General features: G+C 47.0%; 1 protein-coding gene across 1 annotated transcript; it reads right to left on the bottom strand.

Moving 5' to 3' along the window:
• Window positions 1-12965: 12965 nt before the first annotated feature.
• Window positions 12966-13904, bottom strand: SOWAHD (sosondowah ankyrin repeat domain family member D; the record flags this gene model as incomplete). Its single annotated transcript, XM_082864273.1, has 1 exon — window positions 12966-13904. One exon carries the CDS (start codon window positions 13902-13904, stop codon window positions 12966-12968), a length of 939 nt encoding a protein of 312 aa, XP_082720399.1.
• Between the last annotated feature and the right edge of the window lie 2068 nt (window positions 13905-15972).

The raw sequence follows: 15972 nt of genomic DNA, 5'->3' as shown, positions 1-15972 counted from the left end.
TGACAGTAAAACATTCATAGTAGGGGACTTTAACACCCCACTTTCACCAATGGACAGATCATCCAAAATGAAAATAAATAAGGAAACACAAGCTTTAAATGATACATTAAACAAGATAGTCTTAATTGATATTTATAGGACATTCCATCCAAAAACAACAGAATGCACATTTTTCTCAAGTGCTCATGGAACATTCTGCAGGATAGATCATATCTTGGGTCACAAATCAAGCCTTGGTAAATTTAAGAAAATTGAAATTGTATCAAGTATCTTTTCCAAACACAATGCCATAAGACTAGATATCAATTACAGGAAAAGATCTGTAAAAAATACAAACACATGGAGGCTAAACAATACACTACTTAATAACGAACTGGTCACTGAAGAAATCAAAGAGGAAATAAAAAATTATCTAGAAACAAATGACAATGGAGACACGACGATCCAAAATCTATGGGATGCAGCAAAAGCAGTTCTAAGAGGGAAGTTTATAGCAATACAAGCTCACCTTAAGAAACAGGAAACATCTCGAATAAACAACCTAACCTTGCACCTAAAGCAATTAGAGAAAGAAGAACAAAAAAAACCCCAAAGTCAGCAGAAGGAAAGAAATCATAAAAATCAGATCAGAAATAAATGAAGAAGAAATGAAGGAAACGATAGCAAAGATCAATAAAACTAAAAGTTGGTTCTTTGAGAAGATAAACAAAATAGATAAACCATTAGCCAGACTCATCAAGAAAAAAGGGAGAAGACTCAAATCAATAGAATTAGAAATGAAAAAGGAGAAGTAACAACTGACACTGCAGAAATACAAAAGATCATGAGCGATTACTACAAGCAATTCTATGCCAATAAAATGGACAACCTGGAAGAAATGGACAAATTCTTAGAAATGCACAACCTGCCAAGACTGAATCAGGAAGAAATAGAAAATATGAACAGACCAATCACAAGCACTGAAATTGAAACTGTGATAAAAAAACCTTCCAACAAACAAAAGCCCAGGACCAGATGGCTTCACAGGCGAATTCTATCAAACATTTAGAGAAGAGCTAACACCTACCCTTCTCAAACTCTTCCAAAATATAGCAGAGGGAGAAACACTCCCAAATTCTTTCTACGAGGCCACCATCACCTTGATACCAAAACCGGACAAGGATGTCACAAAGAAAGAAAACTACAGGCCAATATCACTGATGAACATAGATGCAAAAATCCTCAACAAAATACTAGCAAACAGAATCCGACAGCACATTAAAAGGATCATACACCATGATCAAGTGGGGTTTATTCCAGGAATGGAAGGATTCTTCAATATACGCAAATCAATTAATGTGATAAACCATATTAACAAATTGAAGGAGAAAAACCATATGATCATCTCAATAGATGCAGAGAAATCTTTTGACAAAATTCAACACCCATTTATGATAAAAACCCTGCAGAAAGTAGGCATAGAGGGAACTTTCCTCAACATAATAAAGGCCATATATGACAAACCCACAGCCAACATCATCCTCAATGGTGAAAAACTGAAAGCGTTTCCACTAAGATCAGGAACAAGACAAGGTTGCCCACTCTCACCACTCTTACTCAATATAGTTTTGGAAGGTTTAGCCACAGCAATCAGAGAAGAAAAGGAAATAAAAGGAATCCAAATCGGAAAAGAAGAAGTAAAGCTGTCACTCTTTGCAGATGACATGATACTACACATAGAGAATCCTAAAGATGCTACCAGAAAACTCCTAGAGCTAATCAATGAATTTGGTAAAGTAGCAGGATACAAAATTAATGCCCAGAAATCTCTGGCATTCCTATACACTAATGATGAAAAATCTGAAAGTGAAATCAAGAAAACACTCCCATTTACCACTGCAACAAAAAGAATAAAATATCTAGGAATAAACGTACCTAAGGAGACAAAAGACCTGTATGCAGAAAATTATAAGACACTGATGAAAGAAATTAAAGAGGATACAAATAGATGGAGAGATATACCATGTTCTTGGATTGGAAGAATCAACATTGTGAAAATGACTCTACTACCCAAAGCAATCTACAGATTCAATGCAATCCCTATCAAACTACTACTGGCATTTTTCACAGAACTAGAACAAAAAATTTCACAATTTGTATAGAAACACAAAAGACCCCGAATAGCCAAAGCAATCTTGAGAATGAAAAATGGAGCTGGAGGAATCAGGCTCCCTGACTGCAGAGTATACTACAAAGCTACAGTAATCAAGACAGTATGGTACTGGCACAAAAACAGAAAGATAGATCAATGGAACAGGATAGAAAGCCCAGAGATAAACCCAAGCACATATGGTCACCTTATCTTTGATAAAGGAGGCAGGAATGTACAGTGGAGAAAGGACAGCCTCTTCAATAAGTGATGCTGGGAAAACTGGACAGGTACATGTAAAAGTATGAGATTAGATCATTCCCTAACACCATACACAAAAATAAGCTCAAAATGGATTAAAGACCTAAATGTAAGGCCAGAAACTATCAAACTCTTAGAGGAAAACATAGGCAGAACACTCTATGACATAAATCACAGCAAGATCCTTTTTGACCCACCTCCTAGAGAAATGGAAATAAAAACAAAAATAAACAAATGGGACCCAATGAAACTTCAAAGCTTTTGCACAGCAAAGGAAACCATAAACAAGACCAAAAGACAACCCTCAGAATAGGAGAAAATATTTGCAAATGAAGCAACTGACAAAGGATTAATCTCCAAAATTTACAAGCAGCTCATGCAGCTCAATAACAAAAAAACAAACAATCCAATCCAAAACTGGGCAGAAGACCTAAATAGACATTTCTCCAAAGAAGATATACAGATTGCCAACAAACACATGAAAGAATGCTCAACATCATTAGTCATTAGGGAAATGCAAATCAAAACTACAATGAGATATCATCTCACAGCAGTCAGAATGGCGATCATCAAAAAATCTAGAAACAATAAATGCTGGAGAGGGTGTGGAGAAAAGGGAACACTCTTGCACTCCTGGTGGGAATGTGAATTGGTACAGCCACTATGGTGAACAGTATGGAGATTCCTTAAAAAACTACAAATAGAACTACCATATGACCCAGCAATCCCACTACTGGGCATATACCCTGAGAAAATCATAATTCAAAAAGAGTCATGTACCAAAATGTTCATTGCAGCTCTATTTACAATAGCCCAGAGATGGAAACAACCTAAGCGCCCATCATCAGATGAATGGATAAAGAAGATGTGGCACATATATACAATGGAATATTACTCAGCCATAAAAAATAACGAAATTGAGCTATGTGTAATGAGGTGGATAGACCTAGAGTCTGTCATACAGAGTGAAGTAAGTCAGAAAGAGAAAGACAAATACCGTATGCTAACACATATATATGGAATTTAAGAAAAAATAATGTCATGAGGAACCTAGGGGTAATACAGGAATAAAGACACAGACCTACTAAAGAATGGACTTGAGGATATGGGGAGGGGGAAGGGTGAGTTGTGACAAAGCGAGAGAGAGGCATGGACATATATACACTACCAAACGTAAGGTAGATAGCTAGTGGGAAGCAGCTGCATAGCACAGGGAGATCAGCTCGGTGCTTTGTGCCCGCCTGGAGGGGTGGGATAGGGAGGGTGGGTGTGAGGGAGATGCAAGAGGGAAGAGATATGGGAACATATGTATATGTATAACTGATTCACTTTGTTATAAAGCAGAAATTAACACACCATTGTAAAGCAATTATACCCCAATAAAGATGTTAAAAAAAAGAAAAGAAAGAAAATTGCCGATAGAAAGCCCAGAAAGAAACCCATGTGCTTATGGTCAATTAATCTATGACAAGGGAGGCAAGAATATACAATGGAGAAAAGACAGTCTCCTCAATAAGTGGTGCTGGGAATAATGGACAGCTACATGTAAACGAATGAAATTAGAACATTCTCTAATACCATATACAAAAAATAAACTCAAAATTAAAATAAAAACTCAACATGGATTGAAGACCTAAATGTAGGACTGGATACTATAAAACTCCTAGAGGAAAACATATGCAGAACATTCTTTGACATAAATCACAGCAATATTTTTTGGATCTGTCTCCTAGAGTAATGGCAATAAAAACAAAAATAAACAAATGGGACCTAATTAAACTTAAAAGGTTTTGCACAGCAAAGGAAACCATAAACAATGAAAAGACAACCTACCAACTAGGAGAAAATATTTGCAAATGATGCTACTGACAAGGGATTAATTTCCAAAATATACTAACAGCTCATACAGCTCAATATCAAAAAAAATCCAATAAAAAATGGGCAGAAGACCTAAATAGACATTTCTCCAAAGAAGACATACGGATGGCCAACAGGCACATGAAAAGATGCTCAACACCACTAATTATTAGAGAAACACAAATCAAAACTACAATGAGGCATCACCTCACACCAGTCAGAATGGCCATTATTAAAAAGTCTATAGGGGCTTCCCTGGTGGTGCAGTGGTTAAGAATACCCCTGCCAATGCTGGGGACATGGGTTCAAGCCCTGGTCCGGGAAGATCCCACATGCCACGGAGCAACTAAGCCCATGCGCCACAACTACTGAGCCTGCACTCCAGAGCCCGCAAGCCACAACTACTGAAGCCTGTGCGCCTAGAGCCTGTGCTCCGCAACAAGAGAAGCCACTGCAATAAGAAGCCCGTGCACTGCAACTGGGAGCAGACCCTGCTCACCGCAACTAGAGAAAGCCTATGCGCAGCAACGAAGACCCAACGCAGCCAATAAATGAATAAATAAATAAATTTATGTAAAAAAAGATCCAATGCAGCCAAAAGTAAATAAATTTATTAAAATAAAATAAAAAGTCTACAAACAATAAATGGTTGTGAGGGTGTGGAGAAAAGTGAATCCTCGTACACTGTTGGTGGGAATGTAAATCGATACAGCCACTATGGAGAAGAGTATGGAGGTTCCTTAAAAAACTGAAAATAGGGGACTTCCCTGGTGGCACTGTGTTTAAGAGTCTGCCTGCCAATGCAGGAGACACGGGTTTGATCCCTGGTCCGGGAAGATCCCACATGCCGCGGAGCAACTAAGCCTGTGTACCACAACTACTGAGCCTGTGCTCTAGAGCCTGCGAGCCACAACTACTGAGCCCGCGTGCCACAACTACTGAAGCCCGTGCGCCTAGAGCCCATGCTCCAGAAAAAGAGAAGCCACCGCAATGAGAAGCCCGTGCACTGCAACGAAGAGCAGCTCCGCTTGCCACAACTAGAGAAAGCCTGCGTGCAGCAACGAAGACCCAACATAGCCAAAAATAAATAAATAAATTTATTTAAAAAAACAATTTGAGGGCTTCCCTGGTGGCGCAGTGGTTGAGAGTCTGCCTGCCGATGCAGGGGACACGGGTTCGTGCCCCGGTCCGGGAAGATCCCACATGCCGCGGAGCGGCTGGGCCCGTGAGCCATGGCCGCTTAGCCTGCGCGTCCGGAGTGTGTGCTCCGCAACGGGAGAGGCCACAGCAGTGAGAGGCGTACCGCAAAAATAAATAAATTTAAAAAAATAAAAATAAAAAAAGATACAAATGAACTTATTTACAAAACAGAAATAGACTCACAGACGCAGAAAACAAACCAAAGAGGATGGGGGAGGGGAGAGAAATTAAGAGCTTGGGATTAACATATACATAACTATTATACATAAAATAGATAACAAGGACCTACTGTATAGCACAGGGTATTACATTGGATATTGTAATGTATTGGATATTACAAGATATCCAATATCTTGTAATAACCTATAATGGAAAAGAATCTGGAAAAGAATATATGTATCTGAATCACTTTGCTGTATACCTGAAACTAACACAACATTGTAAATTAACTATACTTCAATTTTTAAAACTGATTTTTTTTTTTGGCCGTGCCCCGCTGCATGCAGGATCTTAGTTCCACAATCAGGGATTGAACCCATGCCCCCTGCAGTGGAAGTGCAGAGTCTTAACCACTTGGACCGCCCGGGAAGTCCCAATAAAAAAATGATTAAAAAAAAAGAAATTTCCTACCCTTTAGCTATCACCCACCCCCAGCCCCAGCCCCCATCCTCTTCAGCCCTAAGCAACCATTAATCTCCTTCTGTCTCTTATGGATTTGCCTGTTCTGGACATTTCACATAAATGGAATCATATAATATGTGGTCTTTTGTGACTGGCTTATTTCACTTAGCGCATGTTTTCAAGGATCATCCATGTTGTATCTTGAATCAGTACTTCATTCATTTTCATGGCTGGATAAGATTCCATTGTATGGCTACATCACATTTTGTTTATCTATTCCTCTGTTGATAGACAATGGGGTTGTTTCCATCTTTTGGTTATTATGAATAACATTGCTATGAACATTCACATATAAGCTTATGTTTTCATTTCTCTTGGGTAAATACCTAGATACCTTAGGAGTGGAATGGCTCAGTCATATGGTAAATAGGTTCTGGTACCAATTCCAGTGGGGGGAAGTTCCCTCACACTAACGAGGAGCAGTTTTCCAACACCAGCTGAGTGTCCTACAATTCAACTCAATTCTGACACTACATGGAGACAGCATCAGATTCCAAAGGTTCAGGGTTCAGTCCCACAAGACTGTCCCTCGCCCCCCTCCCCCTTCAGATGCTTGTCACAAGCTGTCACCTGTGCTTCTGACTGATGGGCTACAGATCGGAGGTTCCAACTACCACACCCCTCGGGTTTCACATGCCAGTTGCAAGTCCAGGTTGTTACCTGTACTTCTGACTGACTGTAAATCAGAGGATCCTAAGACCCACCCCTTGGGTTCAATTCATTTGCTAGAGTGGCTCACAGAACTCAGAGAAACATTCTACTTACTAGATCACCAGTTTATTATAAAATGATGTAATCCAGGAAGAGCCAGATGGAAGAGTTGCATAGGGCAAGGTATGAAGAAAGGGTTAAGAGCTTCCATGCCCTCTCTGAAGGTTCCACACTCCCCAAATCTCCATGTATTTACCAACCTGGAAGCTCTGAACCCTGAGCCCTGTCCTTTGGGTTTTGATGGAAGCTTCATTACATAGGCATGACTGATTAAAACACTGGCCAATGACTGATTCAGCCTCCAGCCCCTCTCTCCTCGCAGAGGGTGGAGGGGGGTTATACTGAAAGTTCCACTCCTCTCCTGTCGCCTTTGCTTCCCCTGGCAGCCAGTTCTTAACCTTAGGTTACCTAAGGGCTTTCCCCAAAGTCACCTTATTAACATACAAGAGACACCTTTATCACTCTTATCATAGGAAATTCCAAGGGCTTTAGGAGCTCTGTGCCAGGAATGGGGTTGAAGACCAAATATATGTTTGTTATTATAAATCACAGTATTACGTATGGTAACTCTGTGTTTAACTTTTGAGGAACTGCCAGACTAGTTTCCAAAGTGACTGTATCATTTTACATTCCTACCAGCAAAATAGGAGTGTTCCAATTTCTCTATATCCTCACCAATGCTTGTTATCATCTGACTTTGGTTTTTTGTTTTTTTTTGTGGTTCGCGGGCCTCTCACTGTTGTGGCCTGACGCGCAGGCTCAGCGGCCATGGCTCACGGGCCCAGCCGCTCCGCAGCATGTGGGATCCTCCCGGACCGGGGCACAAATCCGTGTCCCCTGCATCTGCAGGCAGACTCTCAACCACTGCACCACCAGGGAAGCCCTCATCTGACTTATTGACGATAGTCATCCTAGTGGATGTGAAGTGGTATCTCATTCTGGATTTGACTCGCGTTTCCCTAACAACGAATGGGGTTGAGCACCTTTTCCTCTGCGTGTTGGCTATTTGCATATCTTCTGAGAAGTGTCTATTCAAGTCCTTTGCTTGTTTTTAAATCAGGTTTTTTATACTTTTGCTGTTGAGTTGTAGGAGTTCTTTATATATTCTGGATACTAGACCCTTATGAGATATATGTTTGCAAATATTTTCTCCCATTGTGTGGGTTGTCTTTTTACTTTTTTAGTAGTTTCCTTTCAGGCTCCAAAGTTTTTAATTTTGATGAAGTCCAATTTATCTATTCTTTTGCTTCTTGTGCTTTTGAGGTCAAATCTGTGATTCCATTGCCAATTTATTGAGCGCCTTCCCTCTACCAGGAACTAGGGATAATGTGAATAAGACAGACTTGGTTCCTGCCCTCATGGAATTTATGTCTAGTGGGGCAGGGGAGATATTAATCTAATAACTGCATGAATAACTTCTCAAGTGTGATAAGGATTAGAAAAGGTACAGTTCTAACCTAGCCTGAGGGTCAGAGAAGACTTCCCCAAGGAGGTGACATTTAAACTGACATTTGAAGGATGAGTGGGAGTAGGCCAGGTGAAAGGGGGCAAGGAATAGAGGGAAGAGTGTTTCTGGACAGGGAACAGCATGTAGGAATCCCAGAGTTCAGGAGAACGAGGCTCTTCTGAGGAACAGCAAGGACTGTGTGGCTGGAGCAGAGTTGGGGGCAGGGGTGAGTGGGGAAGGGATGAAATGACTTAGGGAGAGAATGTAGAGTGAACTTTCCATGACTTCAACCTGGTAAGTGCCAGCAACTAAAGCCATAGAAGGTCATGGAAGACTAGAGAAGAGAGTTTCAAGGAGGAGGAAGTTGCCCACATTGGCCAGTGCTGCCAAGAAGTGAACAAAGGTAAGGACTTGCATTTGGCAGACGGGAGGTCATCATGGGAGACCTTTGTGGAAGCAGCTGTGCTGGGATGATAGAGGCAGAAACCAGAATGCATAGGAGTGATTAAGAGCTGAGGAAGTGGAGATGTTAAGGGAGGAGACCTCCCTGTGGAAAAGCTTGGCTCGGAAGTGTTTGTCACCCAAAGAGCCTGGCTCCTAGTAGGTGCTCAACAAACGTTTATTGCACTGAACTAAACTGAGGGTGAGCTCCAAGATACAGGAGAGGGACAACTGATGGAATTAGGCTGTGGGAGGAGGCGGGTTTGAGAGCATGAGTTACATCTTGAAAGGAGACAGGCGTGCTCCTTCCCTTCGTTAAAATGAACAGAAAGAGAGAAAACAGGGAGGCTGGGTGTGGAATGCAGGGTATGTTAGCTGGGATGGGAGGGGGCATTTCTACAGATAACAGGGTCAAGAGACGGATCGACTTGTGTGCTTTTATTCTCTTCAGAGGATTTTAGGTTTAGCCCTGACTCCAGTTTATGACTTTATCTGGAAATAATACCTAACCTATTTAATAGTTGGTGGGCAATTACTTACTAAGTTACTGCTTTTACTTCTTCTGGGGGCTGAGAACAAGGTAAGTCGGCTTGTTTCGATTTTGTCTAAAGTAAAAGTGTGTAGGCTGTGAAGACATCAGCAGAGGAACCAATATCTCCTTTGAGGAGCAGCCACTCATCTAGTACAGAGGGAAAATAATTTGCAATGAATGTGGACACATTTTAGAGGTGGGATAATTCAGGTAACCACAAGATCCCTCCTGGGCTACCCTAGCAGATAAAGTAGTTTCATCACAAGAGCCTGCTGAGTACCTTAATTTTTCCAAACAAGAAGTTATTTGTTAATAAATTCTTTAATAAATTTGTTAATAAATACATTCTCTGTTATTTTCTATTTCCTATGTGTCCTGCAGCACTGCTAGGCATTGCATATGTATTTTCTCGAATCATCAGAACAACCATGCAAGGGAGCTTGTATTGTTCCCATTTTACTGATGAGGAAACTGCAGCTCAGAGAGGTGAGTGATTTGCTCAAGGTCACTAATCAGTAGCAGGTTTCGGAACCCAGGTTAGGCTGAGCACTTTTCACCACGCCAGCAGTTTTGGCAATTTTGCTCCCGGGGCCACTGTGCGACCCCCACTGGTCTAAGACAGGGGCACGGGATCGGGGGGAGGGGGGGGAGAGGTCCCAACCCAGCTTCACCTGAGCGGTTCCGCACTTAGTTTTACGCCTGGTGCTCTGAGGTAAGCTCCATTTGAGCAAAAGAGAGAATAAAAAACAAGTTTGAAGGCCACTGCCTTCCACAGGGGGCTTTGAACTTCCCAGCAGAAGCGTGGCTTTCCTTGAAGCGTTTCTCCTGAAACGCTTTGCTTGTACGATGCATTTTCCCCCACTTGGCTCTATCCTCCACGTGACTGGAAGAGTGATTTTTCTAAAATCTCATCATGTTACTCCCCTGCTTAGAAACTTCTATGGCTCCCAGCTACCTCTAGGTTAAAATCTGTATTCCTCTTTCAGCATGACCTATGAGAGCCTTAGCGATCTGGACCCCCATCCACTTCTCCAGAGTTGCCGTTAATTACTCCCCAGCTCCCACCTTCCTTTCAAACCGGCTGACTCACATCTCCTGGTACTTGCTATGTGCATCCGTGTATACTCCAGTGGCCCTGCCAGGAGGCTGCTCTCCCGTCTCCACTGAGCGACTCCCACTCACCCCTCCAGCCTCAGATCAGGTGTACTCTTCCTCCACGAAAGCCTTTCCTGCACCTTTGGCCTGGGTTAGGCCCCGCCCTCTTTGCAGCACCCCCTACTCCAACCCCCATGCTTACCTGTCAGAGCCCTGCTTCTGCCTCCTTTTCTCGTCTGCCTGTCCCACTAGAATGCAGATTTGCATCATCTGCTTAACTCTGTTTTGCTCCCCTGGAAAGAAGTTTCTCAGGGAATTTGTTCTTTCTCTTGGGGTGAGCATACCATATTTGCCTCGAAAAGCATACCAGAAATGCCAATGGCTTGATGTTAGGCATGGAGAGTTTTCAGCATGGGGGTTTGTCCCCTGCAGCCAAACCTCAATTTTACATGGAGGAGGTAGGCTAGGCAATATCACATGATGAGAAAAATCTGTGGGGAAGAATAGCTGACTACAGGAAAAACTCCAGAAAGCCGCTTTCAAATCCTCCAGCTGACTTGGTGTGCATTTTGGAAAGAGCAGGGCAGATGCTTGTCTTAGGTCCCCAAATCTGCTAATAGTTAAGATGCTTAGGTTCAAACTTTTCCTATGAAGAGCGGACTACTGTTAAAAGTGTCCTTTGAATGTTGGACGAAGGCACATGCCAATCTTCCCTCCAAGCCAGGAGTCCGCAGACTCAGCCATGTGGCAGGAAGGCCCTGCCCTGACGCCTTCACCAAACCCAACCCACCTCGGCAGCTGTCAAGGGAGAGGTTGTGGAGCAGAAATCGCGGTCCTGCATCAGTTAGCCAATTTGCATCTATAAAATGGGCATGGGGGTGGACGAGGGCTATGCTAGATGCCCATTCCAAATGCCACAAGCCAGGAGCTGCTCACCCTCCCACTGCAAACATCAAAGAAGTTCATTTTTGTTTCTTTTCTTTTTTTGGCTCTGCCGCGCGGCTAGTGGGATCTTAGTTCCCAACCAGGGATTGAACTCAGGACCCTACAGTGAAAGCGCCGAGCCCTAACCACTGGATGGCGGGGGAATTCCCAAAGAAGTTCATTGAGAAGAAGAAAAAGGAAATGCTACATTACACTGTAAATATGTTTAAGGTATAGTTCCTAGAGACACGGGACAGGCTGAGAATCAATAGGAAAGATTTGGATCATTTCATGGATGGGAAGAATCTAATGCGTTATCAAGGGCAGGTGGGAACGTTTTGAGCACAGAAGGGGCAAACAGGCCCGCCAGGCAGAGATAGAAACCTGGACAGATGGGCTCAGGGTGGTGTCTCTGGGCTGTGTTTTATTGTGACTCAGTTCCTCCCTGGCCTTAGAGGACTGGGATAGGAGGGCTGGGGACACAGCAGTCCATTGCAAGGGCTACCCAACCCTCCAGGGATACAGTGCTATTTTGAAAATATGCTGTTCTCGAAAGCAGCATGGATTTCCAGCCACCAACTGCTTCTCCCTCCTTTCAGCTCAAATCAACCCACCTGTAAATGTAACTAAAAGAAACCCACAATGCTGATGATTAAAATCCTATCTTGGAAAAAATGCCAGGGGGTGTGTCTCATTGGAGGGCAGAAGTCAAGGTAAATTACATGACTCACCAGGAAATATTAGAAATACATATTTGGAGGCTTTTTCCTTTTACCTCCCCTCTGCTCCCTGCAGACAACTCCTCTGGGATGAGACTTGTGCAAGAGGCCAGACCTAGATGCTAAAGAGCCCAGGAGACAGGTAAACTGTGTGTCTCTACTCAGAGCCAAGGGGAAAGCAGCTCCTTTGGTGCACACCTTGGCCACTTGCTGTGCAAATGAGATCCAGAGACTGTTCCGGATCACTAGCTCGCAGCCGTGGGTTGGTGACCTCTTCCCTGCAAACACAGGGAAGAGGTGGTTGATGGAAAAAACAAAAGTCATTCAAAGGACAGCTTTGTAATGTGAAAGGAAAACATATGCCACTTTAATATGCTTAAGAAGTCATTCGTGATACATTAGAAACCAAACCGTATGGGTAAGGCCTGGTTGTCTCAGGAGCAGGTTGACAGGGGCTGAGCCTGCCCTCACAAAGTGACCCGTTAACAGCCGAGTCAGGCCTGCAGTTAGGCGCTGCCTCTGCGTCAGTGGTTTACAATCTTAACTCATTCTTCTAGCAAATGTTTCCTAATAAACCCAGAGCTTCCACCTGCCCAGAAATGTCTACTGGAAGCTAACTTTCCCTCTCCTAAGCAGGACCACGCTTCTGCTCCTAACTCAATCCTGTAGTTTGGGGATTCGGCGCCAGGAAGGCTTGGTCCTTGGTCTCCCTCGGTTAGGCGTGCCCTGGTCCCCGCGTCTCCTGGCCGGTGTCTGTACTCCTGAGACAGGTGCCTGAGACGGACCCTGAGGTGATCTGCTCCCTGCAGGACCAGCGCCCACGGCTGCGGCCCGAGCTGCGTCCGAGGCGCCGCCCCTTCGGTGGGACCCGGGACCGCCAGGGACCACCCGGGACCGCCAGGGACCACCCGGGACCACGGCCCCGCCGCAGCGTCTTGGTCCCTCCACGCTCTCCAGTCTCCGTCTCCTTCAACGGTCCTGGAAGAAGGGGAACATATGGCGGAGAAGGCCTTGAATTTGCGCCACCCGTCTGCCCACGGAGTCCTTCCCCTTGGCGGGCGCCGCCGCCGCTGTCTCCACGACCGACGCGCCCACTGCGCTGGAGGCGCGTCTCGGCGTACACGCGGCGCCGCCGCTGCTGCTGTTGTTGTTGGCGTTGTTACGCTCGCTGCCGCCCGCCGTCTCCCAGTCCTCGGCCCCCGACAGCTCCCGCAGGCTCCAGGGCGCGTCGGGCCGCAGGTAGTGACAGGCCCGGTGGCCGCTGTGGTCGCGGCGCGTGGGGTCTGCCCCCAAGGCGCCCACCAGCACCTTGACGACCATATCGTGGCCCTGCAGGGCCGCCAGGTGGAGGGGCGTGAGGCCGCCGCTACCCGGGGCGCTCACGTCGAGCCGCAGCCCCCTGCGCTGGGCGAAGTCGTGCACCAGGATGAGTTCCTCGTGGCGCCCGTGCTTGGCCAGCCAGTGCAGCACCGTGTAGCCCGTGATCGGGTCGCCCCGCAGGAGCAGCCCCGGCTCGACCTCCAGCAGCTCCTGCAGCGCCTCAAAGCGGCCCTCAGCGGCCGCCAGTATCCACGCGTGCTCCCGGGGCTCCAGGCATAGCCCGCTACCGCTCGGTGCGTTCGGCCCGCCCGGGGACTGCTCCTCGGGGCGCTCCTCCGACAGCCACCCGGCGGGAGCCGCCCCCTGCAGCCCCAACAGCTCCCGCAGCGCTCCCCGCCGGCGCCCCGAGACTGTTCCCGAGGGCATCACCGAGCGGTGGAAGGCGGTGGTGGCGTTGCCCCGGTACCTGCCCAGGCTGACGGTGTCCACTCTCGAGGGGCGGGGCTGCGGGGCGCTCCGCAGGCTGAGCTCGGTCGGTGCGAAGGAGGCCTTGGGTGCCGGCTTCGCGGCCCCTCGGGGCTCGGCCATGGTCCTGCCGCCGCGGCTGTTCCAGTGTCTAGCGTTTGCTGCCCTTCCCGGGCCCCACCAAGAGAGGAACTGGCGCTGGCGTTGGGGAAGGAAGCGGCTTGAGCAATTGGGCTCGGAGGGAGGGAGCGAAGGAGGGGAGAAGAGGGAGGGAGAGCGCGAGCGAGCCGAGGGAGGGCCCCCGGCACGGGCGGTGGGGGGGCCTGGAGGGGTGGGAGCTCCGGCCATGCCCCCGGGTAGAGCCCCTTTCCTGCACCCCGGGTACCGCCGCCACCTCCGCTTCCCCGGGTCACGGGCGGCCCCGCCCCAAACGGCCAGGTGAGCTGGGCGGCCCCGCCTCCCGCACGGCGTGGGCAACTGTGGGGCGGACGCGGGGGCGGGCTGCGCGCTAGCCCCGAGCGCCAACGGGAGCAGCCCAGCTGCCCCAGCAGCCGGGTTCTCAGCATCCCCGCAGTTGCTGGGTGAAGAGGCTCTAGGGAGCCCCCTCCGCGGTGGGCTGAGTTCGGCTTCCAGCCAAGGCCTCCGGCAGCGCGGTCCTTAGAGCTCCGGGGCGGTCGCTCTCCGCCCCTTCCTTCGCCCTTCCCTCTTATCTCCTCAGGAGTCTCCCTGCACTTTGTCCCCGAGCCGTCTTTGTCCCGCGCCTCGCATTCACGGAGGCGGCTTGGCTGCCCCATGTGACTCGGGTTCGCTTGCACTGCCCTTTGTGTGGCCTTGACCCTTCCCGCAGCGCCGGAGCTGCCCGGGATTCCTACAGAGAAATTCGAGAAAGTGTCCAGGCGTAAAAGCCCTTCCAGGGAACTGAGAAGGGCTACCCCCTGCTTCCCCGAGGCTCCCTACTCCTCTCTCCGCCCTCTTCTCTTTAACCTTTCCCAGCTTGGCTTGAAGAAGCAGGTACTGGTGAATCTGAGTCATCGGCCACGAACGCCTTACCCTCTTCAGAGATGCATCCCGCTCTCTCCCTGAGGGACCTGCTGATTTCCGCGAATTCCGAGTTTCAAGGCTTTTAAAAGAGGAGGGTATTTTACCTTTTTAGTCCTAACATTAGCATCCTCTTGACTCTTCTCTCAATAAATGGTAGTTCTTGCCTCCCCCCCGCCCCATGTTAGGGAGTTCAGTCATGAGCAGTGGGGAGCCATAGAAGGTTCTTGAGCCAGAGAGGAATACAGCCATGATTAAGGTGGTCTTTAGGAAGATGATTATGGGAGAGGCAGAGGCAGAAAGCCAGGAGACTATTCCAACAGTCTAGGCCAGAGGGAATGGGGACTCAGGCCAAGCCAGCCCACTCTACTGGGGCCCACAGTGATGGAAGGTATCAGAGGCTTTTCCACCTTTGCCCTCAGATATTTGGGGTCAGCCCTAAAGAGCTGGAGCTTTCCTTCATGACAACCTATGCATTTGTAATCCATTTTTTTGAATACTTTTTATGTGCCACTCTGCTAAATGCTTTATATATGTTCATTCTATCACCCGCCCAAGGATCTCAAGAGCTAAGTATTGTTACTGTCCTCGCTTTGCAAAGAGATTAGGCCATTTGTCCAAGGTCACCCCGAAGGAAGTGGCAGAGCAAGTCTGTGTGACACCGCAGCCTTTGTTCTGGCGCAGAGGATCTGGCCTTCAAACCAAGCTTATCAACAGCAAACCATTCACACAAATCCCAAATTCCAGCCAAACGGATGGACTTGTTCTAACCTGAGCATATCTTGAACTTGCCCTCCTCTACCGAGAATGTCCTCCCTCATAGCTTCTATTTGGTGAAGTTCTCCCCCCTGTCCTTCAAGGTTGGCCTCAGTTGCCACCTTCTCCAGTAAGCCTCCTCCGATTACCCCAGCCCAGAGTGATCCCTCGCTCCCCCAACCATCTGTTTGTATTACTCCTCCGGCACCCAGAACAGACAGCCTTGTGTTGTATTTCTCTCCCTTTACTCTGACATATGCCAATTAAACTAAACTCTTTGATGACTAGTCATACTACCCTTGTGTACCTAGTAGGTGTGTGAGAAATAGGTTACCTCGTTCTGGTCTGGCAGCCTGGGGAAAGGTAATTGTGTGTGTACGTGTTGGGGGAGGTGTCT

Source organism: Leucopleurus acutus, assembly GCF_964270905.1.
Source record: "Leucopleurus acutus genome assembly, chromosome: X".
NCBI lineage: Eukaryota > Metazoa > Chordata > Mammalia > Artiodactyla > Delphinidae > Leucopleurus > Leucopleurus acutus.
The sequence above is the reverse complement of the archived record's forward strand: the minus strand, read 5'-3'. Positions and strand labels throughout refer to the sequence as shown.